This window comes from Bubalus kerabau, chromosome 3 (assembly GCF_029407905.1).
Source record: "Bubalus kerabau isolate K-KA32 ecotype Philippines breed swamp buffalo chromosome 3, PCC_UOA_SB_1v2, whole genome shotgun sequence".
NCBI lineage: Eukaryota > Metazoa > Chordata > Mammalia > Artiodactyla > Bovidae > Bubalus > Bubalus kerabau.
The window spans coordinates 148,971,119-148,998,501 of record NC_073626.1 but is presented as its reverse complement, the minus strand read 5'-3'; the positions used below and the strand labels follow the sequence as shown (position 1 = coordinate 148,998,501).

Genomic DNA, 27,383 nt, shown 5'->3' with positions numbered 1-27,383 from the left:
TGGTCTTGTTTTTGCTGACTGTATAAAACTTCTCCATCTTTGGGTGCAAAGAATATAATCAATCTGATTTCCTCATTGACCATCTGGTGATGTCCATGTGTAGAGTCTTCTCTTGTGTTGTTGGAAGAGGGTATTTTCCATGACCAGTACGTTCTCTTGGCAAAACTCTGTTAGGCTTTGTTCTGCTTCATTTTGTACTCCAAGGCCAAATTTGCCTGTTATTCCAGGTGTTTCTTGACTTCCTACTTTTGCATTCCAGTCCCCTATTATGAAAAGGACATCTTTTTTTGGAGTTAGTTCTAGAAGGTCTTGTAGGTCTTCATAGAACTGTTCAACTTCAGCTTCTTCAGCATTACTGGTTGGGGCATAGGCTTGGATTACTGTGATATTAAATGCTTTGCCCTGGAAATGAACAGAGATCATTCTGTCATTTTTGAGAGTGCACCCAAGTACTGCATTTCAGACTGTTCTGTTGACACTAATGGCTACTCTATTTCTTCTAAGGGATTCCTGCCCACAATAGGAGATATAATGGTCATCTGATTTAAATTCACCAGTTTCAGGCCATTTTAATTCACTGACTCCTAAAATGTTGATGTTCGCTCTTTCCATCCCCTGTTAAAGCCCTATTATAGACCTACATATTTTGCTTCTCCCTTGACATTGGGAACTCCTGATTTTCTGCAATGCCCTCAGTACCCAGCATAATACCTGGGACCTCATGGGCACTCAAATCTTTGGTGTTTTGTGTGCATGAAAGGGGGCAAATTAATGAATAAATAAATATGAATAGCTATTTTTTTTACTGTTTCCTATTTGTTATATCTGTTCTTTTTTTATTTTTTATTATTATTAATTTTTTTCACTTTACAATATTGTATTGGTTTTGTCATACATCAACATGAATAGCTATTTTATGCTGACTTAACTGCAGACGTCTCTATAAGCAAGCTTTCACACATAGTAGAAACTTGAGAGATACTTTCTAAATTTGTGATGGGTTTTTTTTTTCTACAACTATTCCTTCAGACATTCATTTAACAAATATATATCATGTATTCCTTTGAAGACACAGATGATTCAAGCAAGAAGAACCCATCAAAGTTTGGCCATTAGAGAGAAATGAGCATAAGACAAGATAAAGTAGGCCTCGGGCTGGGAAAGAGGTCAGCTGTGCAGTGTGGGAGTGCTGGGTCAGAGAAAGAGTAATCACGGGCTTTCATGGGTCACCACCACCACCATTTCTACCAGCATCATCTAAAAGAATAGCAAACACCTGTAACATCAAAGTGTGCCTTGCAACCCATTTTTGGGTCATGAAATCAGTTTAAATGGTTAAACTAGAACTTTTTTTCATGTTTATGTAGGTTATTTATTTACTTATTGTAAATTTGAGAATTTTAAGTCTAGATAATATGAGTTCAGTGGTCAGTGGCATTTAGATTTTCCTTTTTCTAGAAATGAAGACTAATCATTTCAGTCTTAACCAATCAAAAGTTCTATTTTTAGATTGTTACATGTCTCTTAAACAAAAATCCAACTTGAAAGATCAGTGGAACAAATTAAATTGTAGGTCCTTAGCAGAAGGAAGAGAGATAATTATCTCTATTTTCTTATTTAAATCATGCAAATACCCTAGGAGGAGTGTAATGTGATCCCTATTAATCTGATGAAGACACTGAAGATAAAAGTAAACTAGTTTCCCCAAAGGAAAAAGGAAAGAATGGACCTAGATATGGCTCCAGCACTTTGTCTTCTCCACACTGTGAAAGGGGTAAACACATACTCAGTGCCTGGTAAGTGCTCAGAAATGCTAGCCACTACTGTAGTGATGTTGGTGGTGGTAAAAGAAGGTATATTAATAATTCTTTTCTGATTATAAAAGTAACATGTGCTCTTCACCAAAAATTTAGGTAATATTGACAAGTAGGAAGAAAATAACCAAGAATTCTAGCACTCAAAGATATACACTGTTAACAATTTTGATGAATGCCACTAGCAATTAAGCTCCTCGGGGCAAGAATTTTTATCTATTATGTTAACTGCTGGATTTCAAGAGCCTGGACTCCTGCCAGGGTCATATAGCAAGAACTTGATAAAAATCTGCTAAATGAAGGGATGGATAGGTTTTCAGTCATTTTCATAGATGCATTAATATGTGTGTACATATGAGTAGAATATGTTAACAATTTATATTCTACAGATAGTTTTTTGTCTTATTGTTTTGTTACGCACGGTCATTTTGTTTTTATATAAAAAGCGGATAGCTTCATAGAGGAGTCCTCGTTGGGGGACTGCTTACTTAGTGTAGGGGGCTCAAAGGATGCTCTCTAGTGCCACCTGCAGGCTAGGATAGTTTACGTCTATCTGTTTACCTCTGCTGTTTATGTCGCTAAATTGACCCTATGGACTATAGCCTACTAGGCTCCTCTGTCCTTGGGATTTCCCAGGCAAGCATACTGGAGTGGGTTGCCATGCCCTTTTCCAGGGGATCTTCCTGACCCAGGAATCGAATCCATGTCTCTTATTTCTCTTGCATTGGCAGGAGGGTTCTTTACCGCTAGCACCACCTGGGAAACCTTTTTTTTTTTTTTTTTTTTTTGACCACACCTCATAACTTATTGGAGAAGGAAATGGCAACCCACTCCAGTACTCTTGCCTGGAAAATTCCATGGATGGAGGAGCCTGGTGTACTACTGTCCATGGGGTCGCAAAGAGTCAGACACAACTAAGCGATTTCACTTTCTTTCTCTTCTTTCATAACTTGTGGGATCTTAGTTCCCTGACCTGGAATCGAACCTGGGCCATCGGCAGTGAAAGCACAGAGCCATAACCACTGGACCACCAGAGAATTCAAGGACACTGTAGTACGTTATTATTTGCTCCCAGGTAGGAAAGAGCAATGGGCCTCCCTGATGGCTCAGCGCTAAAGAATCTGCCTGTAATGCAGGAGCTGCAGAAGACATGAGTTCAATCTCTGGGTGGGGAAAATCCCCTGGAGGAGGGCATGGCAACCCACTCCAGTATTCTCACCTAGAGAATCCCATGGACAGAGGAGCCTGGTGGGCTACAGTCCACAGGGTCGCAAAGAGTCGGACATGACTAAAGCGACTTGGTACTAGTACTAGACTTTCCTCACCTGCAAAATAAAGTAAGGCTACTTGGCTTTCTTGGCTTTCCAGGTGGCTCAGTGGTAAAGAATCTGCCTTCCAATGCAGGAGATATGAGTTCAATTCCTGGGTAGGAAAGATGCCCTGTAAAAGAAAATGGCAACCCATTCCAGTATCCTTGTCTGGGAAAATTCCATGAACACAGGAGCCTGGGGGACAGGGGGTGCAGTCCACAAAGAGTCAGATATGACTTACTGACTAAGCAGCATAACGTGCTTGCTCAGATTTCCTTACAAGATTTATCTAATGGGAGAGTCCTTTATCTATGATATTTCATGTTTTCTTTACAGATGCTCTTAATAGTATTGAGAATTCCACTTATAGAACAGCCTTCAAATTACAATCAGTGCAAACCCTGTGTCAATGTAAGTACAGGCTTTCTTGAGACATTGAAATAACCTGACCCTACCGCATAAAGTAAAATGCACAGAGAACCGAAAACTCCCCCATGTGAGTGACTGCTGAATCCAGAAGGTTGGACCTGTGCATGTACCCTACTTGTAACAGAGAAGATGAAGTGGGTAAGATACTCCTGTGTACTCAGTCCACATGCAGCTTTGCTAATCGTTTATGGACGAGAATTTTAATTCTTAAAAAATTTTTCCTACTTTGTTTCTGGAATTATTATTTTTTGTTTGTTTGTTTATTTTTCAGGATACCATTACTGATGCAAAATAAAATCACAAAATAAGTTAGTTTAATCTAACTTGTAGATTCAAATACAAACATTTCTAAATTCCCCCTACCACTGAAAATTTGCATTTTTAAGCTGTTCCCCCTATCTCTTTCTGAACCTGCAAAAGTAAGTTTTGATGAATAATCCTCAGGCCATAAAGTTTAAAAATTTCTTGAGAATTTTCTGAACTGCTCTTTTGCATTAAATTTTATCTGATTGAATGCCACTGTTTTTTCTCCTATATGGTTATAACTAGGCAAAATATGGTAAAATATAGTAATATGTTTATCCTGTAAGAATTCTCCAAAACAAAATGACTTGGGTCCTGACTATGAAAAACAATAGGCATTCAGCATATCTAAATTATTGATTTCTACTAAGTTTTATATAGCATTTAAACATCATGTGAAATGATTTATGACATTTATTACAGTAGATCTAAATGAAATTTTTAACATATATATATATATACACACATGTGTATATAAAGGTTGAAATTTTTTTATCTATTACTTTCTGCCTAATAGGTTAGATAGACTAGTGGTTTCCAAATTGCTTCACAGGGTAGACATGGGTGTGAAGTAGGATAAGAAAGGGTCAGCAAAGCAGGAAAAGGAAGTACAGGCAAGCCAAGAAAATCCAAAAGACAACCCAAAAGTTGTTCCTGCACCAGGACAATTCTGTTTTTCTCTATCTTTCATACTGCACTTATGTGAAAGAATCCCTTTGAAGAAAGGATTCTTGGCCTAAAAATTTTTTATTCATGGATATAGACAAATCACTAATTCCAGAAATTCACAAAAAAACAATACACTCAAAAAAATTCATCCTCAATTATACTGTTTTCCTGGAGAATGTCTCCTAGTAAAGATAGTTAGCAGCCGATGTTATATGAGCCTTCATCATTAATGCCTGTAATTGATGCAATGTAATTTGAGGATGTACCTTTTTGAACTTTTATTATACCTGGCATCAAAAACAGTGAATATAAATAATACTCATGGGAAATAGTAACAGTACACACAGAGAGAAGTTGGAAATTTCTACCTATAGAAGATAGCCACACAAAAATTGGAAAACAAAAAGAAAAGTCTCAGACACCAAGATAAAGCATATCATGAGCTCCAGGCAGCAGGATCTGGGGAGCTAGAGAGCATTGCTACACAAATCTGATGGTGAGATTAATGGACACCACTATTATCTGTTTTGCTGTAGTATAGAACTCTCAGCAGAAGACACAGCATCTTGTGTACAGCACGCCAGGCCGAGGTGATAGGTTTTGCGATTGAATAATGATAAAAGAGTTTGCAGCCTCCACCACCTGCAGCCAGGTTTTTATTAAAATCACATCCCCAAACCTACCCCCTCACTTCCTTAGACTCTCCCCTTAAAAGTGGTATCAGAGAACAAATAAAAAATTTTATTATATTTGCTAGACTTCTCATCTGTGAGGTTGATTTATGAAGTAGACAGAAACGCGGAGTTTATCACTGCACAAGCTGAAGCATTTTAAATGCCAGCAGCTCTTGGTGCCACTGACATCCCCATCTCTCAGATGGCACGAGTGGGTGTTTATTCATTTTGTCTGTCATTCTCCATCTGCAAGAAACCATAGGGTTGGTTCTATTTCATTCTCCCTTATCTTCATTGCCTTGTAACATTTTTAGGAGAATGTGATAAAAAAGATGTGTAAGAAATAAACCATTATCTTTTTGTAAGCAACTTTGGTTTTATTAAGTGCCTTCCAGGATAGTAATACTGACAGGACCAAGATCAAAAAAATAAATATTACTAAGGCAAGGGTGAGACCTAAAGAGTCTGATAATTCAGCAACTGTTCTCTTATAAAGATCACTGGGCTTTTAAAGTAAGGCAATTGTGTTTTAACATACAATATTCCTTCTTGAGCTAGGCTATGCACCAGGAAAAAAAGTTATGTAAACATGCATGGTGAATTTGCTCAATCGACTTAATAAAGAGTATAAAAAATGTTTTTCCCAACTTTTCACCAGTATTCTATTTCCTCAGAAAGCTGTTTTCAAGTTTTTCACTTCTTTACCTTTTAATTTCCTACTTTAAAGACACATCTTAGAGGTTATACTGGGAATAATGTTCTAACTTTCCTTCACTAACAAACGCACTTTTCCAAAATCAAATCAACTGTCAGAATAGGAATGCCTGAATTATGTACAAGATGGTGGCTTAGATGGTGAAGAATCTGCCTGCAGTGTAGGAAACCCAGGTTCAATCCCTGGGTCGAGAAGATCTCCTGGAGAAGGAAACGCATTCCAGTATTCTTGCCTGGAGAATCCCATTGAGGGAGGAGTGTGGCAGGCTTAGTCCACAGGGTGACAAAGAGTCGGACACAACTAAGCAACTAAAACACTGTATCCAAATTGTGGTCATATGTAACTCCCTTAAAAAATAGCTGCCATTAAAAAAATGTCTTATAGACTAGATGATGTTTACTTTTTTGAAGCCTTTTGTTCCCATCACAGATGATGCAGTGTTTCCTTTGCTTTCTGCAGTGGACTTGATTGGCAGTTCTCTGATTCAGCATGTCCTACGACATCAGAGTCTCTGGGAGGCAGGAGAAAGCACCCTCTCCGTTCAGCAGCTTTTTCAGGCTCTGCAGGAGATGTTCCAGAAAGTCAGAGTGGAAAAACCAGGACAAATGCACCCCAGGGCTTCAGAACTCACTCTGAGCCTTCTCACTACAATGTATGACAGGTGAGGATGAAGAGATCAAGCTGTGACCTAATAGAGGGTATGCAGTTGCCTCTGGTCATTGACCAACTGAGGATGTCTAATATTTGCTCAGGGTTTGAGGTCTAAGAAAGCTGCTTTGTTTGTTTTCCTCAAATGTATTACTAATTCAGAAGGGGAACAAAGAAGTACATGCTTATCAACCTCACTAACATAAATGACTCATGCAAAGCAAGAAGGAAAATCCACATTTTCATACAAACTTCATTTCCACTCTAGAGAAGCATGCACACCTTTTTCTAGGGCAATTACACATCTATCAGTTCAGTTCAGTTCAGTTCAGTCGCTCAGTCGTGTCCGACTCTTCGCAACCCCGTGAATCGCAGCACACCAGGCCTCCCTGTCCATCACCAACTCCCGGAGTTCACTCAGACTCACGTCCATTGAGTCAGTGATGCCATCCAGCCATCTCATCCTCTGTCGTCCCCTTCTCCTCCTGCCCCCAATCCCTCCCAGCATCAGAGTCTTTTCCAATGAGTCAACTCTTCGCATGAGGTGGCCAAAGTACTGGAGTTTCAGCTTTAGCATCATTCCTTCCAAAGAAATCCCAGGGCTGATCTCCTTCAGAATGGACTGGTTGGATCTCCTTGCAGTGCAAGGGACTCTCAAGAGTCTTCTCCAACACCACGGTTCAAAGGCATCAATTCTTCGGCACTCAGCCTTCTTCACAGTCCAACTCTCATATCCATACATGACCACAGGAAAAACCATAGCCTTGACTAGACGGACCTTTGTTGGCAAAGTAATGTCTCTGCTTTTCAATATGCTATCTAGGTTGGTCATAACTTTCCTTCCAAGGAGTAAGTGTCTTTTAATTTCATGGCTGCAGTCACCATCTGCAGTGATTTTGGACCCCCAAAAAATAAAGTCTGACACTGTTTCCACTGTTTCCCCATCTATTTCCCATGAAGTGATGGGACCGGATGCCATGATCTTCGTTTTCTGAATGTTGAGCTTTATACTGAAAATTACACTTTTTCTTGTCCAGTTGCTAAGTCGTGTCTGACACTTTGCAACCCCATGAACTGCAGCATGCCAGGCTTCCCTGTCTTTCATTATCTCCTGGAACTTGCTTGAATTGATGTCCATTGAGTCAGTGATGCCATCCAACCATCTCATCCTCTTTCACTCCCTTCTCCTCTTGCCTTCAATCTTTCCCAACATGAGTCCCCAGTAATTTATTTCTTTGTTTATTTCTTTATAACCATTTATCAGTTTCTGTTTGTGGGATAAGGTTGAATAACCTGTGCATAAATGGCTAACTTCTTGTCTTAGTCTGTTTGGGTTGCTGTACAAAAATACCATAGACCAGGTGACTTAACAGACATCTGTTTCTCACAGTTCTGGAGGCTAGGAAGTCCAAGATCAAAGGCAGCTGAAGACACTTGGGTCTGGTGAGAAACCACTTCCAGGCACTCAGAGATCCATCTTCTGGCTGTGTCTTCACATGGTGGAAGACAGTGAAAGAACTTTCTCGGGCCTCTTTTATAGTAACAGTAATCTAGTTCATGAGAGTTCCACCTTTGTGACCTAGTTATCTCCCCAAATCCTACCTCTAAATAGTCTCTCACTGGGAGCTAGGATTTCAACATATGACTTGGAGAGGGAAGGTACATAAACATTTCCACCTTGTCAAAGGCTTGATTATACATGCTCCGGAGTCAGTGGAGTTGTGTGTATGTGAGTGTATGTGTGTGTTTCACTGAACTCAAGTTTATCACTTTTTTGTTCCACTTCAGCTGTGTTTATCTTATGTGGTCTTGACCCAGTTGGCTTCATCTTGTAGAATGGACTTTTAAAAACTCGCAGTGAATATAAAACATCTGGAAAGTGCAGGAAAGAGTAAGGAAGAAGCAATATCACCCCCAAAGCCTGCATCCTAGAGACAAGGACAGTTTAATCATTTGGCAAATTCCTTACTAGTTTATTGTTTATTTTTTGTCATGCAAATAATATATAAATATGTTCTCAAGCGATTTTTTTTCTTGATTTCAGCCTCCTTAAGCTTAAGCTTTTGGCTGTCCTTTATATATTCAATGCCTGCCTCTAACAGCCCACCTGCCTTTGATACATTGTTCTGTAGCTTTCCTAACGCATAGCTGGTGGGCACAGCGTGATGAGGCTCTAGGTAGTGACCTGAGAAGAAGCAGATTTTTTTAACATAAAGATTTGCTCATTCTGCCTGCCCTTTGGTCCGTGTCTCTGTTGTTTGTTTTCTGGGCCTGTGAACCCTAAAGACAATGAGACCACATGGTCCAGGAAGAGAGGGCACACCTCTGTATCCCCAGTGCCTAGGGCAGTGCTTTGCATCGAGAAAGCACCCAGTAAATATTTGTTGAACACATGAATGAATAAATCATGAAGGATGAAATATTTCTATTCAATTCTTAGTCCTGTCAAATTCTAGATATGGGAAAACAGACCATGAAGAGCGTGAACTTGTTACATGATGTCAGAAATGTTCATTCATAGTCATGGTTTTTATAAGAATAACCCTGCCTTTCCCATTCTTGCCTCTGTTGTTTTTTTTGTTGTTGCCATGCAGCACAGGAACAGGTTTTATCAAGCTTGCACCTGCAGCAGCTGCTCTGATCACCCTCTCAGGGGACAGTCCTCTTACAAAATACAGAGGTAATGTAAGTAGGGGTTTAGAGTGTCTGAAGTGTGGTGACCGCCAGACCTCTCCAACACGTGACCTTCTTCACTCACTCCTGTATCCCCACTACCACACAGCTCTGGTTCAGCATGTACCCAGCAAAACTCAGAATTTTCCAAAATGTTGATCTATGTGTTCTAACTATTCATAATTTGGTTATCCTTGATATTTATTTGTATAGAGATTATTCAGACACCAGTAGTTCTTATTCTCTTAAAGCAGTCCCTACTCCCATCACCATTCATCAAACTCATGGTGTTTGTCATCAATGTGCTCAATTATCAAAAATTAGAAATGTGAGTGGCTCTTCACTACTTTTCAAGTTACTTAGTTTGGGAAGCTTTCAAAATAGCAAGCAGATAATTAAGAATTATAACTTTCTCCTCTTTCCCCCTTTAGACCCACAAATTAAGTGTTTAGGATTCAAAGCACATACTCTTCAAAGATATATGCAAGTATTCAATTAAAGGTTTCTCTTCCCCCTTATATGTCTAGCTCTTTTTCAGCTCTATGCAGAAAATAACAGGGGAGGTCATGATTTGGGAGCATGCATGACTCGAAGGGTTTTGAGAAACCTACTAACAGATCTACAACAGGTAAACCTCTAATGCTCAAGAGTTCTAAATGTGTTCCAGTTATATTTGTCATATTAATTATTAAAGGATCTTATTCTTTACAGTGTCAATTCTATCTTGATATAGTTCTCCAAGCAATCTCTCTCTTCTCTAGCCATTGGTAATATCTGAGTATAGTCTGACCTATTACAATTATTTCCTAACTGGTTTGCCCAACTCAAGCCTCTCCTTTTTCCAATTCTTCCTCCACACAGCAGCCAATGACTCTTCCAAATGTCAATGTAAGTGCCTAAAATTCCTCATTGGCTATTTCTATCTATAGAATAAAACCTAAACTCCTTAGTATCATAAACAAAGCTTTCTCCAATCTTCTATTTTCAAAAAGAGGTAAAATCATGATACTTATACATATTTAAAATGAATGCAAACAAATAAATATTTGTAACTCAAAGTAAAGAAATATAAAAATTTATTCAGTTTTTTATTTATTAACTATAAGAGGGCTCCAGTAAGATGTCACAACAAGTTGAAAGAAATAACTAAAGAACAGACAAACTGATAGATTAAGAATGTTATAATGAATTTGCAGGTGAACCCAAGAGTGGCTTGGGTAGGGGTGGGAGTTGTTGCTCAACCAGGAGAGAATTCATTTGCATGTCTATAAATAGAAACTATTTGCATTGTGATCAGTTGTCAACAAATTGACATTAATCTCTATAAAATTATAAGGAAGCCTGGTCAAAGAGAGTGATGCACATCTCTATAGGTTCAGATAATCCCCAATGAAAAGATATCCAGTGGTTTCCTTTGTGTATTCCACAGTGTTTTAATTTTTCCCTATACTCCTTCCAGCTTTGTCTCTCCTGCATATCAAAATCCTTGCTGTACCTGACATGGTCCACTCCTGGCTTGTGCAGGTACATCTGTCCACAACACCACTGCCTCTCCTTTACTTGACAAATACTGTTTGTCTTTCAGGTTACTCAAAATATTAGTCACCTCATCCCTGAAAACTTTTTAAACTCCTTGTAAATAACTTTGTTATAGCACTTGTCAAATTTTATTGCAATCATGTCTTAGATATGTGATTTTCCCACTAGGCTGCTTCTCAAGGGCAACGATTATATCTCAGTGATCTTTATGTCTCCAATAGCTTGAAAAGTGCTTGATACTAAAGTCTTCATGTGTGCATGCGTTATGTGCTAAGTCATGTCTGACTCTTTGCAATCCAGTGGACAGTAGCCCACCTGGCTCTTCTGTCCAAGGGATTTTCCAGATAAGATTATTGGAGTGGATTGCCATGCCCTCATCCAGGGGATCTTCCTGACCCAGGGATAGAACCTGCATCTCCTGCAGCTTCTGCATTGCAGGCAGATTCTTTACCGATGAGCCACCAGGGGAGCCTACTAGGCCTTTAAGTGCTTAATGAAAACACAGATGAAATGCAGCCCTGAATACTCAATAGTTGATTTCCATCATTTCCTATGCTTTAAGAATTAAAAAGAATACATTTGAATCAGTTCTAATGAGGTGGATGAAACTGGAGCCTATTATACAGAGTGAAGAAAGCCAGAAAGGAAAACACCAATACAGTATACTAAAGCATATATATGGAATTTAGAAAGATGGTAACAATAACCCTGTATGCGAGACAGCAAAAGAGACACAGATGTATAGGGCAGTGTTTTGGACTCTGTGGGAGAGGGAGAGGGTGGGATGATTTGGGAGAATGGCATTGAAACATGTATAATATCATATAAGAAATGAATCACCAGTCCAGGTTCAATGCAGGATACAGGATGCTTGGGGCTGGTGCACTGGGATGACCCAGAGGGATGGGATGGGGAGGGAGGTGGGAGGGGGATTCAGGATGGGGAACACGTGTACACCCGTGGCAGATTCATGTTGATGTATGGCAAAACCAATACAATGTTGTAAAGTAATTAGCCTCCAATTAAAATAAATAAATTTAAATTAAAAAAAAAGAATGTGCAAATATAACATTGTTTTCATCCAATTAATAAAGAATCTAACCTCCTTAATGTAAATATGCTTCTTAATTGTAAAAAATGATGTAACCAAGCAAGATCTTCTGCAAATAAGTTACGTAGGCTCTGGATTATCTTGTGTACAAGTGATTACTGTCTCTGTATCTTTTACCCCTGCTTTAAGGATTCCTCTATTATTCTTCAAGCCCCTGTAAAATCCTTGAACTAGGTTTTCTGCACTGTGAAACTATAGTAATTTTCTGTCATTTCCCCCCTGGTTTTGGACTGTAGGGAAGAAAAAAAGTCTTTTTCCCTTACCCATCTTAAGTTCTGTGTCTAGGGCCCTGTAAATTAGACTTGTAAAAGAATTAACAAGAGAAAAACAAACCAAAGTTTATTCATGTGTATGGTGCATGGGAACACCCAGTGATGAGTAACTCAAAGAAGTAGATACAACTCAGGCTTGTAAGCTATTTTACGCTACACAAAGGAAAAGGGACTCTGGGCTTCTAGGTGGGGGAGGCACGTTTATGAGATGATCAGGAAATAGATGGTGAATAAGGGTTGTTTAGTAGGGTTTGTTATGCACATTTAAGTCTGTGATTTCTCCGCTAACAAGGGTTGTTAAGAGTCCTCCTCTTCCTGGTAGGTAGAAGGAGACACTATTGGTAAAAACAAATTTACTGTATAAATGTAAGTTACCTTTACAAAAGGAAAACCTGTGTCCTATTTTTAGTGCTTTTTCTGCCTCTATTAGCTCTCAATGACTTTTACTTCAAAATAATACATATGCCAAGGAGGTATATTTGGGGGTGGCATATTCTGGTACCCTGGAGAACCAAGGATTCTGAACCGGGGATTATTATGGTAAGAGTGGGAGGTGGGTAAGGAGAAAGATTATCAGACAAGGAACATGATTTAGGAAAACCTACCCAAATTACCTTTGCAGGAATTTCCCTGGTGGTCCAGTGGTTAAGACTCTACACTTCCACTACAAGAGGGATGTGTTGATCTCTGGTCGGGAATATCCTGCATGCCTGGCATGCACTGCAGGCCATGCAGTGCTGCCGAAAAATAAAATTAAATAAATAAAATATAATTGCTTTTCCCCAAAAATATAAAAATTAAAAAAGTTACCCTTGCTTTGATTTGGTCTTAATATTAAGAGTTTATATTCATACAGATTGCAATAATTAGTATTTAATTTATTGTGTAAATTTTAAACGTTTAAGACACTCATATTTCTTAAGTGGAGCAATGATCTTTTTTTCATTTCTAAGGTTCAAATCTCAGATGTAGTTTTCAAAGCGCTCTTTTGGTGCTTGCCCCAGCACATGGATCCTGTCACCAGTTTTCTGCTGACTCTCAGGCATATCTTAAGAAGCTACTGCCCCAACAGCCCCACATTCTGGGGGGAGACTGGGAAAATCTGCCCATCCGTTTATGCAATCAGTCAAGTTAGACTGAAGTGGTGAAGTGGATGTGATGAAAGAAGACGGACGGAGGAGCATCTTCCTTCTGAAATCCTACGCCGCTTCCTCACTAGTACAGCTGGCCCCAGGCTGGCTCCCCACCCAAGAGGCCCTAAAAATCTGCCCTTGTTTCAGGCTCAACCAAGGTCAATGAGCTGCTGAAATGGCAGCTCCTGCAGGGCTGTCTCCCCCTCATGCATCAGTAGGCTCCTGAGAAAACTGTTAGGAAGGTGGAGATTTGCATAGCAAATTATCATCCCATTGACTTCCACTAGGATCACCGAGATGGGTTCCCATAGAGAATTCCAGGCCCCTCTGTGTGATCCCACCCCTCCCCCGAGAACCCTAATTATCATTTCAAGTGGTGTTCTGCCTATACTGCAGTCCCTCTAGCCGTATTTAATTCTTCCTTAGATTATCTACAAGAAATTAGTCAAATGGGCACAAAATCTTTGTGCACACACTTAAGAGCCAAAAATGTAGGTTAAAACCCACAACAGAAGTGAATTTTCTTTTGACTGATATCAGAATCCCAGAACTGGCTATCTGATTCAATTTCCTTACCGTACAAAGAGGCTAAACCCCTTTACCAGGGCTCAAGATACCATACAAATAAGTGGTTCAGTTAGTTCATCAGCATTCACAGGCCAAAGTAGGGGTAATGAGTTATTTTTTCAGACAAAAGCCAAATAACACATCATGTTTAGTTCAGCTGGTGATGGGGTTATTATTAATTTAAAGTACAAGCCATCTTGTCACAATTACACAAATGTTTGTTGACTTCTGCCTGGCTAATTGTCAGCAAAGTGGTTCTAAGTGCCACTTTCCTGATTAGAAGAATGTTTATTCGAGTTGATGGACTCAGCAGGGGGGTCTTTGAAATTACTTCTGAGCTTGGGAGCAATGCCTGCTGACAATCTGTGCTGTAGAAGGCATCAGACATGAAATTAGGACACGTGACCAAATGGGCATAAATGGAGGTGACAGGTACATGTATCTGTGCATATAGTTAACGTCAGGGCCAAGTCCCTGGCCATCTCAGCAGTCACAGGGGGTTCTTAGTCCCTTAGTTAAACTCCTTAATGTGACTGAGTGAAAGATAGAAACCACTGAGTGAGGTAGTGTTAAATCAAGCCATTGGAATACAAATCAGGTCCAGGTGTGACAAAGCCTTGGGAGAACCCCTCAACAGAGTAGAGAGTCTTGGAGGGAGATCTCATGTGCATAGTAATTCTCATCTATTTTGTTTGTTTTACCTTGAGCAAAATATCAGATCTCAATTATTTCTTGTTGTAAACAAGGATAATAACTGCCCTGCCTCAAAAATTGGCATTTATTAAAATGAGATGATGTGTGTTTGAAAAGGTTTTTCTTAAAACTGCCCTGAACTTTAAATGATATCATTGTTATATGTAATTCGTAGGTGAACAAAGGCAAGTTCAGTTCTGTCACTCAGTTGTGTCCGATTCTTTGAGGCCCCATGGATTGCAGCACGCCAGGCATCCCTGTCCATCACCAACTTCCAGAGTTTACTCAAACTAATGTCCATTGCATCGGTGATGCCATCCAACCATCTCATCCTCTGTCGTCCCCTTCTCCTCCTGCCTTCAATCTTTCCCAGCATCAGGGTCTTTTCCAATGAATCAGTCCTTCGCATCAGGTAGCCAAAGGATTGGAGTTTCAGCTTCAGCATCAGTCCTTCCAATTAATATTCAGGATTGATTTCCTTTAGGCTGGACTGGTTGAATCTCTTTGCAGTCCAAGGGCAAAGAAAGGTTAAATAATTTAACTGGGGTCACAAGAGAAACATGGAAGCCCTCCCTGTATTGCCCTCATTGCCAGAACTTCTTACTCTTCTCGTCCCAGCCCCACTTCTTCCCACTTGTTCATTCTTTGTCTCTATTCATATACTGCACAAAATCCATACCTGTCTTATTTGCCTAATTGAAACAGCTCATCCAGCCTCAGACACCAGATATGTGTGACTCTTTTGTCAGAAGTGCCACTGCTCGGGTGTGACTAGTGGCCACCATTTCTTAATCACTGACACAGGGTTTCTTGCCTCTTGTAGATTCCAACTGTTGTTGGGGAAAGTCGTGCTCTGTGCTCTGTGGAGAGTGCTACACGCAAGGGGTGAGTGCCACACACACGTCCTTGGGAACTGGGGGCAGACACAGCTGCTGACCCATTTCAATCACAGACCTACTCCACAGGCATCCCAGACAACCTAATTCAGGAGGTAGACTTGCCCCACCTTTGCATGAGATAAGCTTCAGCAGAGTCAACAGAAACAGCCAGAAGAGAAGATGAAAATACATTTTCATCTCTGCAAGAGACTGCAGTCATGCTTGGAAACATATTTGACTGTGCCACTGTTTTTCAGGTGTTGAGCCCAGGAATCAAAGAGAAATTCCTGTCTTGGTTGCAGTCTGAGCCTCCCATCCTCTTATGGATCCCAAGCTGCTACCGACTGTCAGCCACTGAAATGGCCACTCACCCTGTTCGGTGTAGAATCTGCAGGAACTTTCCCATCATAGGACTGAGGTACAGTCATTCATCAGTGTTACACAGACCATCACTCTCCAAATGGATCTAGAGTTGGAGCTTCTTCTCTCCAGATTCTTTTGGTTGTCCTATTCACACTTTCAGAACTCAACTGATTTGGCGGGGGGGGGCAGGGGGGGGATAATAATTTCCTGTATGAGTGATCCTGCTTATATTTTATTTTACCTTCTATAATTAATGGAATATTAAGTTCTAGTGACACATACTCAGACCGGTAGATATTTTTATTCCTTAAGGGGAAATTTTTTTGTCTTTTGTTACCAAAACTCTTAAATATTTTGTAGTTAACCATAACAATAACAACAGTTTACATTTTTTGTTCTTTAAAAATATTTTTGAAGTATAATTGATTTACAGTGTTGTGTTAATTTCTGCTGTACAGCAAAGTGGTTCAGTTATACATACAAGCATTCTTTTCCATTATGGATTATCATAGGATACTGACTATGAATGCCTGTACGATAGGACCTTGTTAACATTTGTTAAATGCTGAACAAATATTAGGTTGTGTGGTTCACATGGATCATTTGTGTAAAACATTATAACTCCATATACAAAATGGTGTTATTATGCCTAATGGTGGTATTATTACTATTTAGCAGAGAAGCTAAATAACCTGAGCTTAAGCTCACGTGGTTAGCAAGTGGCTGAGGCTGTGGACTGAACCCAGAGCCCCTGCTCTACAACCATGATGCTCTGCTGCCCCCTCGTGCAGACGACTGAGAACATGCCTTGAAACCAAAACAAATGATGAGGCTTTATAGGAGCTGCTCATGCCAGAGCTTCTCTTTTCCTGGAGGAAAAGGCAGATTTGAAAGCTAGGTTTGGACATAGGAAATTCAGATCTTTCCATGGCTTTTAGATGACACTCAAAATCCCATCTTAGGAAAAGGGTGTTGTAGGTTTCCTCTAAATAAAACAATAAAGAAGTAAAATTTGTGTTATTATTAAAGATGGGGAGGAGAGAAGGAAGCCAGCAAGTGGGGGCCAGGCAAGTGGGTGACCATCACCATGGTGGGTGAACACAGGTGTAACAGGGGCTAGTGATGTGGTGAAACTGACGAGCTAGGACAACCTGGGAACTCAAAACTGGTTAAAAAAGGGGGTATGCGCAGAAGGGGCAGGAGAAGTGACATAAAATAGGTCTGATATAAAATAAGTCTGTTGAGCTCACTAAGAACTGGAAATCAGGTTTTCATTTTGCTGAGAAAGTGAATTGATTTTGCAGAGAATTCTGAGGACACAATGAAATTTCATTCACAGAAACTCTTCACAAATAACACAAGTTGAAACAATAAAACATACCAATGGCCCCAACTGTTGGTAACCAAGCAAGCTAAACCAAAGAAATATCCACACTACAATGAAAAGTAAACTCTTTTTTTTAATTGGGCAGTGGGAAAACATTAATATGGTTTTCTATATTACAAGTATATCATAATCATTTACTCAATAAACAAGTATTACATAAGCAGTTACACCGTATCCTGTACTGGGCCAGACACAGAATTCGTTTTTGCAGTTACATAAAATACAAATTTAACATTGATGTATTTTTTTCAAAATCATTATGTATAACATAAAGCATGTATTACTATTTTTATTTTATCAAGGAGTCTTAGAATGTGAATGACTTGCTCAGGTCACTCAAAAAAAAAAAAAAAAAAAAGATAGCAAAAGCATAGGGCCAAATATGCCATATTGTAAGTTTTAGGTTGTGTCCCTACCTACTAAGAGTAAGATTAAGCTTCTTCTTAGAAATGCCTCTGTGTGGCCCATCTTTCATCCTAGAAATCTAAGTCAATGTATAGTTCTCATACATGCAGACAGCTGAGTCATCTGGGCATGACCATGAGCTTCTCTAGACCACAGTTTCTTTGTAAGCAAGAGAAGGATGGGTGAATCAAAGCATGACTTAGGCTTCTCTTAGCTGTAACCAATTGAGCTTATTAGAAAGTGCTTGAATACATTACAGGTCTGAACTTAAATCTGTGCTTTTGGCTCTCAGAAAACCACAGCTATAGCATCAAGGCTTTTACTTTGAGTGAGTGAGAGTCATAAAGTCATCTTAGAGCAGAAGTGTTCATAGATCTGGAGGTAGCAAGAAGAGGGTAAGACTTGGCCTCCTAAAGTCAGAGAGAAAGACCAGAGATTGTTCCTAAGCTGAGGGTCCAAGTTTAGCAGGATGTGTCACACTTATACTCCTGAAGAGCCATGTAATTTTGAAATGAGATTGGGGGAAATAACGGGGTTCTTTGTGAGTAAAAGCATCAACAACAGACCAGCTTGTTATCCACACTGCACCCTTTCTCATGCCTCTGTCAGTAGTTTCAGAGCATGGAGGAGCGAAGCCAAGGTTAGGGTCACCATATTGTCCTAAGGAATCAACTGCAACCATACCAAATAAAGCAGCCAGGAAAGATGGCTCATCACATCATCTTATTAAAAAACACTTCATGTTATACACTTCACGTCTCCCTGAGTATGCATGTTGAATAATTTTCAAAGTTGTGTAAAACTTTACAAAGGCCTTGGCTTCCCTGGTGGCTCAGATGGTAAAGCGTCTGCCTGCAATGCGGGAGACCCAGGTTCAATTCCTGGGTCGGGAAGATCCCCTGAAGAAGGAAATAGCAACCCATTCCGGTACTCTAGCATGGAAAATTCCATGGACTGAGGAGCCTGGCAGGCTACAGTCCATGGGGTTGCAAAGAGTTGGACATGACTGAGTGACTTCACACTCTTACAAGGCCTAGTGGTCAGGATTTACTAGCCCCATTTTCCTCCTTGAAGAAACGAAGTCATTCATTTAACTCAATCAATAAATGTTCATTGAAAACCTACCATGTACCAGGTATCTTCAAAACCATGAACTTAAGTTTCTGTTTCAAGGTCCTCTAGTAATAGTGGCATGTGACTCTAACTCAAGTTTCCTGCCTTAGTATTCTATTTTATATATATATTTGGTCGTGGTTTGGTGATTTAGTTGCTAAGTTGTATCTGACTCTGTGTGACCCCATGGACTATAGTCCACCAGGCTCCTCTGTCCATGGGATTCTCCAGGCAAGAATACTGGAGTGGGTTGCCATTTCCTTATTCAGGGGATCTTCCCAACCCAGAAATCTAACCCGGGTATCCTGCACCTGCAGGCAGATTCTGTACCAACTGAGCTATAAGGGAAACCCTTATATATACGTGTATTTATTTATTGTTTACTTACTTGATTTAACCAGGTCTTAGTTTCAGCACGCAGGATCTTTTAGTTGCAGCATGTGATCTCATAATTGTGGCACTTGGGATCTAGTTCCCTGACCAGGGATCAAACCCAGGCCTCCTCCATTGGGAGTGCGGGGTCTTAACCACAGGACCACCAGGGAAGTCTCCCCTGGGTGGTCTATTATATGGATTAAAATAGCTGGCTCTCCATTCAGATGGTATCCCTGGGCTCAAAGCCTAACTGAACCATTACCAAGTCATCATGTAACTTTGTGTGTTTGCTTAAGATCTCTTTGAGTTTTAAGAACTGATTTAAAGACATCGGTTTCTTCAAATGAGGGTAACAATAAGAATGCCTTCCCTTAAAGAACTTTTATGGGGATTAACTATGTCAATGCATGTCCCCTGCCTGCTGCATAGTGAGGGCTCAAAAATGTTTTCTATGCTCCTATGATAGCCCTTCAGCACTCTATTAATCCCCACTGTGAGTCTAGGTGTCAGGGACAGCAGTGAACAAGGGCCGTGAGAGTTGGTCTCATTGCACTTGAATTCTCCTGCTTTGCCTTCCAATGACTTTGGTCAAAAACCCTTCTGCCATCTGGCCTCAGGAACATTCCAACCTTTTATTCCTCTGTTCTTCAGAGTTATCTGTAGGTCTGATAGATGTGACAAGCTCTAAACCCTTCTTCACCCCAGTCTGCATTACCTATACCTCCTCTTCTTTCTACCTGGGATTTCCTTCACCTTAATCTCCCACCCAGCATTCTACACCCAGCATAAGCCTCACTTCTTCCATTAAAAACTAATCAGATCATCCCACCCCCAGGTGTCTTCGCCTCTCTCTCCTACTGCATTTATTTTCCATGCCTCTCACTCTGCACTTCATCACACGGTACTTAATCTTGCTAGTTAGTATACCTCAAGTTTCCCTATCATGTCTTTGCAGCAAGATACAAAACTTGAAGAGTATAGGAATCTTGTCATAGTTTTACTTTTGTAAATTTGGAAACAGGAATTGAAAACTTAAATCCTTTCTGGGGCAAGACAAGTATATAAATGAGGGGAAGAGGCTAGGAGGAACTGTCCTAAAGGAATAGCTGCCACTTTGCCCTCGCTCATTGTTGCCACTGATGGGGAAGACACGACTTTATGTCACAGAAACTGTAGTTGAATATCAGTTAAAATATCAGGGGAAAAGGTATAGATAAAGAAGGGAACCTTCCTACACTGTAGGTGGGAATGTAAATTGATATAACCATCATAGGGAACAGTATGGAGGTTTTGTAAAAAACTAAAAATAGAGCTACCATATGACCTTGCAATCCCGGTCCTGAGCACATATCTGGATAAAAACAAGTTCCAGAAGGATACACACACCCCAATGTTCTTTGCAACACTGTTTACAATAGCCAAGACATGGAAGCAACCTAAACATCCATTCACAGAGGAATGGATAAAGATGTTTTGTGTGCATATATATATATATATATATATATATATATACACACACACACACACTATATAATGGAATATTGTTTATATAATGGAATATTATATATATAATGGAATATTGTATATATATTCCATATATAATGGAATATTACTCAGCCATTAAAAAGAATGAAATTATGCCATTTGCAACAATATGGATGTACCTAGAGATTGTCATACTGAGTGAAGTAAGTCAGATAGAGGAGAAATATTATATGACATCCCTTACATGCAGAATCTAAAAAGAAATGATACAAATGAGAATCCCATGGACAGAGGAGCCTGGCAGGCTACAGTCCATGGGGTCACAAAGTGTTGGACACAACTGAGTGACTTTCACTTTTGGGAGATACATGTACACACTGCTATATATAAAATGGATAACCAACAAGGGCCTACTGTATAGCACAGGGAACTCTGCCCAATGTTATGTGGCAGTCTGATGGGAGGGGAGTTTGGGAGAGAAAGGATACATGTATGTGTATGTCTGACTCCTTATGCTGTCCACCTGAAACAATCACAACATTGTTAATCATCTATCAGTTCAGTTCAGTTCAGTTCAGTCACTCAGTCATGTCCGACTCTTTGCGACCCCATGAATCACAGCACGCCAGGCCTCCCTGTCCATCACCAACTCCTAGAGTTCACTCAAACTCACGTCCATCGAGTCAGTGATGCCATCCAGCCATCTCATCCTCTGTTGTCCCCTTTTCCTCCTGCCCGCAATCCCTCCCAGCATCAGAGTCTTTTCCAATGAGTCAACTCTTCGCATGAGGTGGCCAAAGTACTGGAGTTTCGGAAAAAGTATAGATCCCTGATATTTTACAAATGGTATGATCCTATTCATCCTTGAAAGTTACTAATTCTTGACTGTGTGGTCTCACCAGCAAAGCCCCCCAAAAGCACAACATTTTCCCTGAGTGCCTAGAGACACCCTTCCTTAGCAGAACGTCTCAAGGTCTCCTCTCCTCTGACAGGCGATTTAAGTAACTGTTCGTAATAGTCTGCAGTGCTGATGTGTTAACAAACTTGGCTGTGTTTGTCACTCAATCTTGGCTGTTAGAGAAGGAAATGGCAACCCACTCCAGTACCCTTGCCTGGAAAATCCCATGGACGGAGGAACCTGGTAGGCTACAGTCCACGGGGTCGCAAAGAGTTGGACACGACTGAGTGGCTTCACTTGGACTTGGACCTTGGCTGATGAGGAACTCCCGCTCTTCACTGTATTCCTTCCTATGTACAAATTTCTAAAAAATGACACATGTATTTTAGATTCTTTAATCTATGATTTTATTTTCCCCAATACTACATAGGAATGCAGGTCCAATATCACCACATCTCACAAATTCTCAAGAGAATTTAGAATTCTAACTTTTTGGAAATCTTCCAGGTTTCTTTATGTTGGCAATTGCATTGAAATTACTCAAACACTTTGTGCAGCTACCCAAAATGTGGCCGCAAACTTCATAGTGTATCCTAAGCGTTGTTGCACACAGTCCTATGCATATAAAAGACACTTGGTATTTTTTGGTGGGAGAGAGGATAAATCAGGCCTCTTTACTAGTTTGTTGACAAAATTATATTTATTTAATGTCGTATTATAAAAATGACAAAATAAAATAAATGATAAAAAGATCTAGCTGTATACTCACTCAATAGCTCAGATACCTCTTATTTATCTTAGGCTGCTCCTTCTTCTGAATAATATTTTCTTCGCTCACCTATTAATAGTGATGTAAGCCACACTTCCACTTTAATTGACAGATACCGCTGTCTGAAGTGTCTCAACTTTGACATCTGCCAAGCGTGTTTCTTATCTGGTTTTCAGGGCGAGTCCCACCAGAAGTCTCATCCTGTGGTTGAGAACTGCATCCAGGTAACATCTAACGCAATGTACCAAACTATTCATAAGTCTTATCTGTGAGAGCTAAAGCAATGAAAAAAATGTTCCCATCAGGAAGACCACAGATTCTACTCCTTTCATACATTACAATATTTAAGATTAAAGAAGTGGCAAGCTCAACCTTAAATATCTCTCAATATACATATACTTTACACTGTAGATTTTAATAAAACCTTTTGGAGACAATAGACCAGAGTCTAATCTGAAGCCACTGACCGGGTACTATATGCAAGAAAATATCTGAGGAGTAAGAGGGGAGAGGCATTGGAAATGGATACTGATTAAAAATTTAAAAACTCTGGTTTGGTTAAAAAAAAAAAAAAAATGATGCAACGAGGCCTCTAGCTGCTTTTGCATTTCAGGAGAAGTTTTATTTTTTAACATGTCTTTTCCTCAGCACTAAAATTCAAGTATATTTCCCTTAGTAAAAATAAAAGAGAAAGATTACTATCTCAGTTTTGACTGGAGCCAGTATAAAATTAGATTTTATAGCTGACTGTCAAAAAAATTTTAAAGACAACTATAAATATGCAGGAAGAGAATTCAGCTCATGATAATAACAAAGAGAAATGGGATACTTTTAAGGCAGAGAGCATTTAAGATTTTCCGGAAATCGCTTAGTAGAAATCAGTTTCTCCATGCAGTTGGCCTTGCTCTCAAATTCCAAATAGTAAAAGGTGTTGACTAATTACCTTTACTGTGGACAGTTTTCCCTCATGATCTCTTTACCATGAATGGCCCACAAAATTCAAGTGCCTCAATCTTGCCAAATAATTTTCAGAGGATATTGCTTTACTAAACTTTATTAACTCGGATTCTCAGGTTTATTAGCGTATGATCCTCCCGCCTGGGGAAAAATAGGTCTTATCGATGTTAGACTGACACCATGTGGTCATTTTGTTATTACACTTTAGATTTTAAGAGTTAAACATTTTAAAACTTCTCATTGTTTCCTTTTGGCTTACATGTGGGGTCCATGGATGGACTTCAGGTGGCCTGTGAATCCACTGAACTTTTATGGAAAATTAAATTTATGGACATTTTTCTGGAAATAAATTTCCAAATAAACCCTCCAATTAGCATCCATAGACTTAGTTCTCTTTCACATCCTCTTTTAGTTTTAGAATTCCACATTCCAGAAGAGAAGTTATTGTGGAAGTTAGCAGGTATTTAATTTAGAAATGGATAGTATATGTATGTGAATAGAGAGAGAATGTGAAGAAGTTCAGATAGGATGGAAGTAAGATGATTTTTCTGTGGACATAAAAGTTAGTGAAATAATTTCAGAAACTTTTATGGCAGCCAGTCCACCCAAGTAAGGAAAGAAGACCACGTTAAGGCTGATCTGATGCTCTTTGTGCTGTTGGCCATTCCAGCAGATGTCAGCAAAGAATGATACAAAACTCATCCTCAGGACCCCCAGAAACAATCTGCTCCAAGGGCGCTGTAGGAGGAAAGAAGCTTCGAGAAGGCAATAGCTCCTGAACAAGGTGAATCCAAAGGATATGGCTAACCATGCACACTCCAGGTGAGTGGATTCCTGCAGGGTGGCAACCCAAAGCCTGGTGCTGGGGTTATGCAGCCAGCCCAGGGAATCTGCAGCAGGGGAAGGGGTAAGATGCTGTTCCCCTCTAGAAACAACCTTTAATTTAAGTAGAACAAGAGACAAAACTACCTTTAAGTAGCCCATCCCATCATTTAGTTATCCCAACTAAAGACCTCAGACAGACACAGATTTTTTTTAACCTTATAATTTTATTTTATTTTTTTAATTTAAATTTATTTAATTTAATTGGAGGCTAATTACTTTACAATATTGTATTGGTTCTGCCACACGTCAGCAGAAGACTTTTAGTATTAGAGGATTTGAATAACTTTCTCCAACATCTTTCTTTTTCATTGGTTTACTTTGGAAAGCCTAATTCAGAATTAATATTTTATTTTAAAAAAGGAAAAGAAAGACACATTCCATCACTTACAACCATATGCTGTTCACATTTCAGTATTACAAAGTCAGGAATTATGCTGTGGATACAGATTTTCATTCTTTTTTCCGTTTACATTAAATGGAGAGCATTTGTCCTGTCATTGGTGCTAGTGGTAAAGAACCTGCTGGCCAATGCAGGAGACGAAAGAGAGGTGGGTTCAATCTCTGGGTCAGGAAGATCCCCAGAAGTAGGAAATGACAACCCACTCCAGTATTCTTGCCTTGAGAACCCCATGGACAGAAGAGCCTGGTGGGCTATAGTCCATGGGGTCACAGAGTCATACAAAACTGAAGCAACTTAGCATGTAGCTTCCAAAATATCATTTCAATGACCTCACTCACATCCTTATAAAGAAGTGCCATAATTTAGAAGTAATCCCTTAACATTTTGATTCTTTTCAAATTTTGCCCCTCACTAAAATTCTGTAGTCAACATCCCTCTACGTGCATTTTCCTATATGTTTAATATTTCATTAAGTAAAACAATTGCATTAAAAGTTGTGAATTTTGTTAATCCTCAAAATTCAGAATGCCAATCTGTGTTTCAAAGGGTTACTCAAAGGACACCCATCACCCTGGTAACTGAGATCGTCCATCACACACCTGAGTACCAGCCTAAAGACGACCTTTTAAAAATCATCATGACCTTAAAGTTTGAAGTCACTATTTCTTTATAATTTAAAACTCCAAAAGACCAAGAAAAAGGCAGTGTTTCCATGGGCTTATGATCATCGAACTTTTGGGAGGAAAACAGCCAGGATAATCCATGCACTCTTATTTTATCTATCAGAAGTGTAAAAATAGATCACTTTAATCAAATTGATATTCAATTGTTAATTTCTTCTGTAACTCTCTAAACTTTTCTCAGACATCTATCAGCATATTTCCAACTCAATCCTAGAGCCTATTTCTGTGGTCATTTTGTCGCTTCATATTTGGTGTAATTTAATGTATTTTTATAGCGCTTTGAAAGGAAAAATACATATTGACTTTGAAATTAGATACCATGCCTATACCTGTACCACATTTACCTAGCAGGTGGTTATCACTGGATCCATAAAGTCAGAGAATTTGGCTAGCTCTAATTCATCTTTTTTTTTTGGCTGCACTTGGTCTTCGTTGCTTTTGCGCGGGCTTTCTCTAGTTGTGGTGGGTGGGGGGCTACTCTTTGTTGTGGTGCGAGGGGTTCTCATTGTGGTGGCTTCTCTTGCTATGGAGCCCTGGCTCTAGAGCTCTGGCTTAGTAGCTGTGGCATAGGGATTTAGCTGCTCAGTAGCATGTGGAATCTTCCTGGACAAGGGATCAAACTGATGTCCCCTGCATTGGCAGGCAGATTCTTATCCACTGCACCATCAGGGAAGTCCTGGATATCATCTTGATGTATATCTTTAATATAGCACAAATAATTTAAATTTAAAAATAAAAGCAAAGATATCAGGTACCAATTCATCTGCCTTCTTCAAGCCATTTATTTCACTTTTCCCTGGTAGAGTAACACTAAACTCGGACGATTAGTCAGCTGGATTTATTGCATATTTGAAATCTTCTCCAAATCCCTCCATTCTCATAGTTAGAACACCAAGATCTATGCTCTCATTTGCATTTCTTTTGGCCACAGAAGCCTGGCTGATCTTTAAAAAAAAACAACAAAATAAGATGGTGTTCCTCACGCACTTATTTCCCCCAAACTTAGTGTAGGCCTTAAGTCCCTCCATTAGCTTCCCAGTGTTTTTAAACTAAAGACTGAACATTTTAAGATGACTTAGAAAACTCCTGCATATTTGAGCCACGCTGGGGACCTCTCCAGTGCCATTCTCCCCTCCACACCTCTGTTCTCCAGTTCTGTCCCTCCCTCCTCACCATAGGACTAAGCCGTATCCCCCAATCTCAATACTTAAAACCTTTACTTTAAAGAATTGGTATCTCTAGACCGCCTCTCTGTATGGCTGGACTCCTTACCTCTTAAATACTCGCAAAAGGTCTATTCAGATGTCATCTCATCCTTAAGGCCCTGCCTGACTACCTATTTACCATTTTAGCCCCTGTTCCCACTCTGGCATTCCCAAACCTCCTCCCTTGTTTTATTTCTCTTCAAAAGTATTTTATCACATGTATACCTGTGGCGGATTCATTTTGATATTTGGCAAAACTAATACAGTTATGTAAAGTTTAAAAATAAAATAAAATTAAAAAAAGAAAAAGTATTTTATCAGCATCTGACATTCTATGTATTTCACTTTTTTCTTTTTTTGTTTTAATGGAAACTCCATCGGGGGAGGGAATTTTTATTGTTCCCAGTTGTATTTCCAGAATTTACAACAGCATCTCAATATGATAAATGCTTGATAAATGCTGAATAACTGATGGACTGAATAATAAAATGGGTGGATGCATGATAGAGGAACTGATGGATGGTTGAATTGATAACATGGGTCTCTTACAATGGAGTATGAAGTGTCACGAGGAGTAATTAATTATCCAGTGTTGGAAGATGTTAGTGACGTTTAAACCTGGGACAGAAAGACAAAGAAATCTTGTTCTTAGCCAGCTCCGTAAGTGGCCTTGGGGACTTTGTTTTCTTCACCTGATGATAGAGATAACTTGTTCTTCCTTCTCCCAGAGTAGTGTTTGTGGAAATAAGATGAAGAAAGGGAATTGCAAGCCCTATGCAAAGCTAGGACTTGCCAACATCCATTGGATCATAGAAAAAGGAAGAGAATTCCAGAAAAACATCTACTTCTGCTTCATTGACTACGCTAAAGACTTTGACTGTCTGGATCACAACAAACTGTGGAAAATTCTTAAAGAGATAGGGATACCAGACCATCTTACCTGCCTTCTGAGAAACCTGTATGCAGATCAAGAAGCCAACAGTTAGGACCAGACTTGGAACAGCAGATTGTTCAAAATTGGAAAAGGGCT

General features: G+C 39.6%; 1 protein-coding gene across 1 annotated transcript in view; it reads left to right on the top strand.

Annotated features, from left to right (window-relative positions):
* The first annotated feature begins 1,735 nt into the window (after positions 1-1,735).
* DYTN (dystrotelin) overlaps positions 1,736-27,383 on the top strand; it is a 55,706-nt gene continuing 30,058 nt past the window's right edge. The window contains 10 exon segments of the mRNA XM_055574453.1: positions 1,736-1,796; positions 3,461-3,535; positions 6,374-6,575; positions 9,157-9,242; positions 9,763-9,863; positions 15,374-15,435; positions 15,503-15,515; positions 15,686-15,846; positions 22,336-22,447; positions 23,854-24,002. Coding sequence (XP_055430428.1) covers positions 1,736-1,796; positions 3,461-3,535; positions 6,374-6,575; positions 9,157-9,242; positions 9,763-9,863; positions 15,374-15,435; positions 15,503-15,515; positions 15,686-15,846; positions 22,336-22,447; positions 23,854-24,002 — 1,022 coding nt within the window.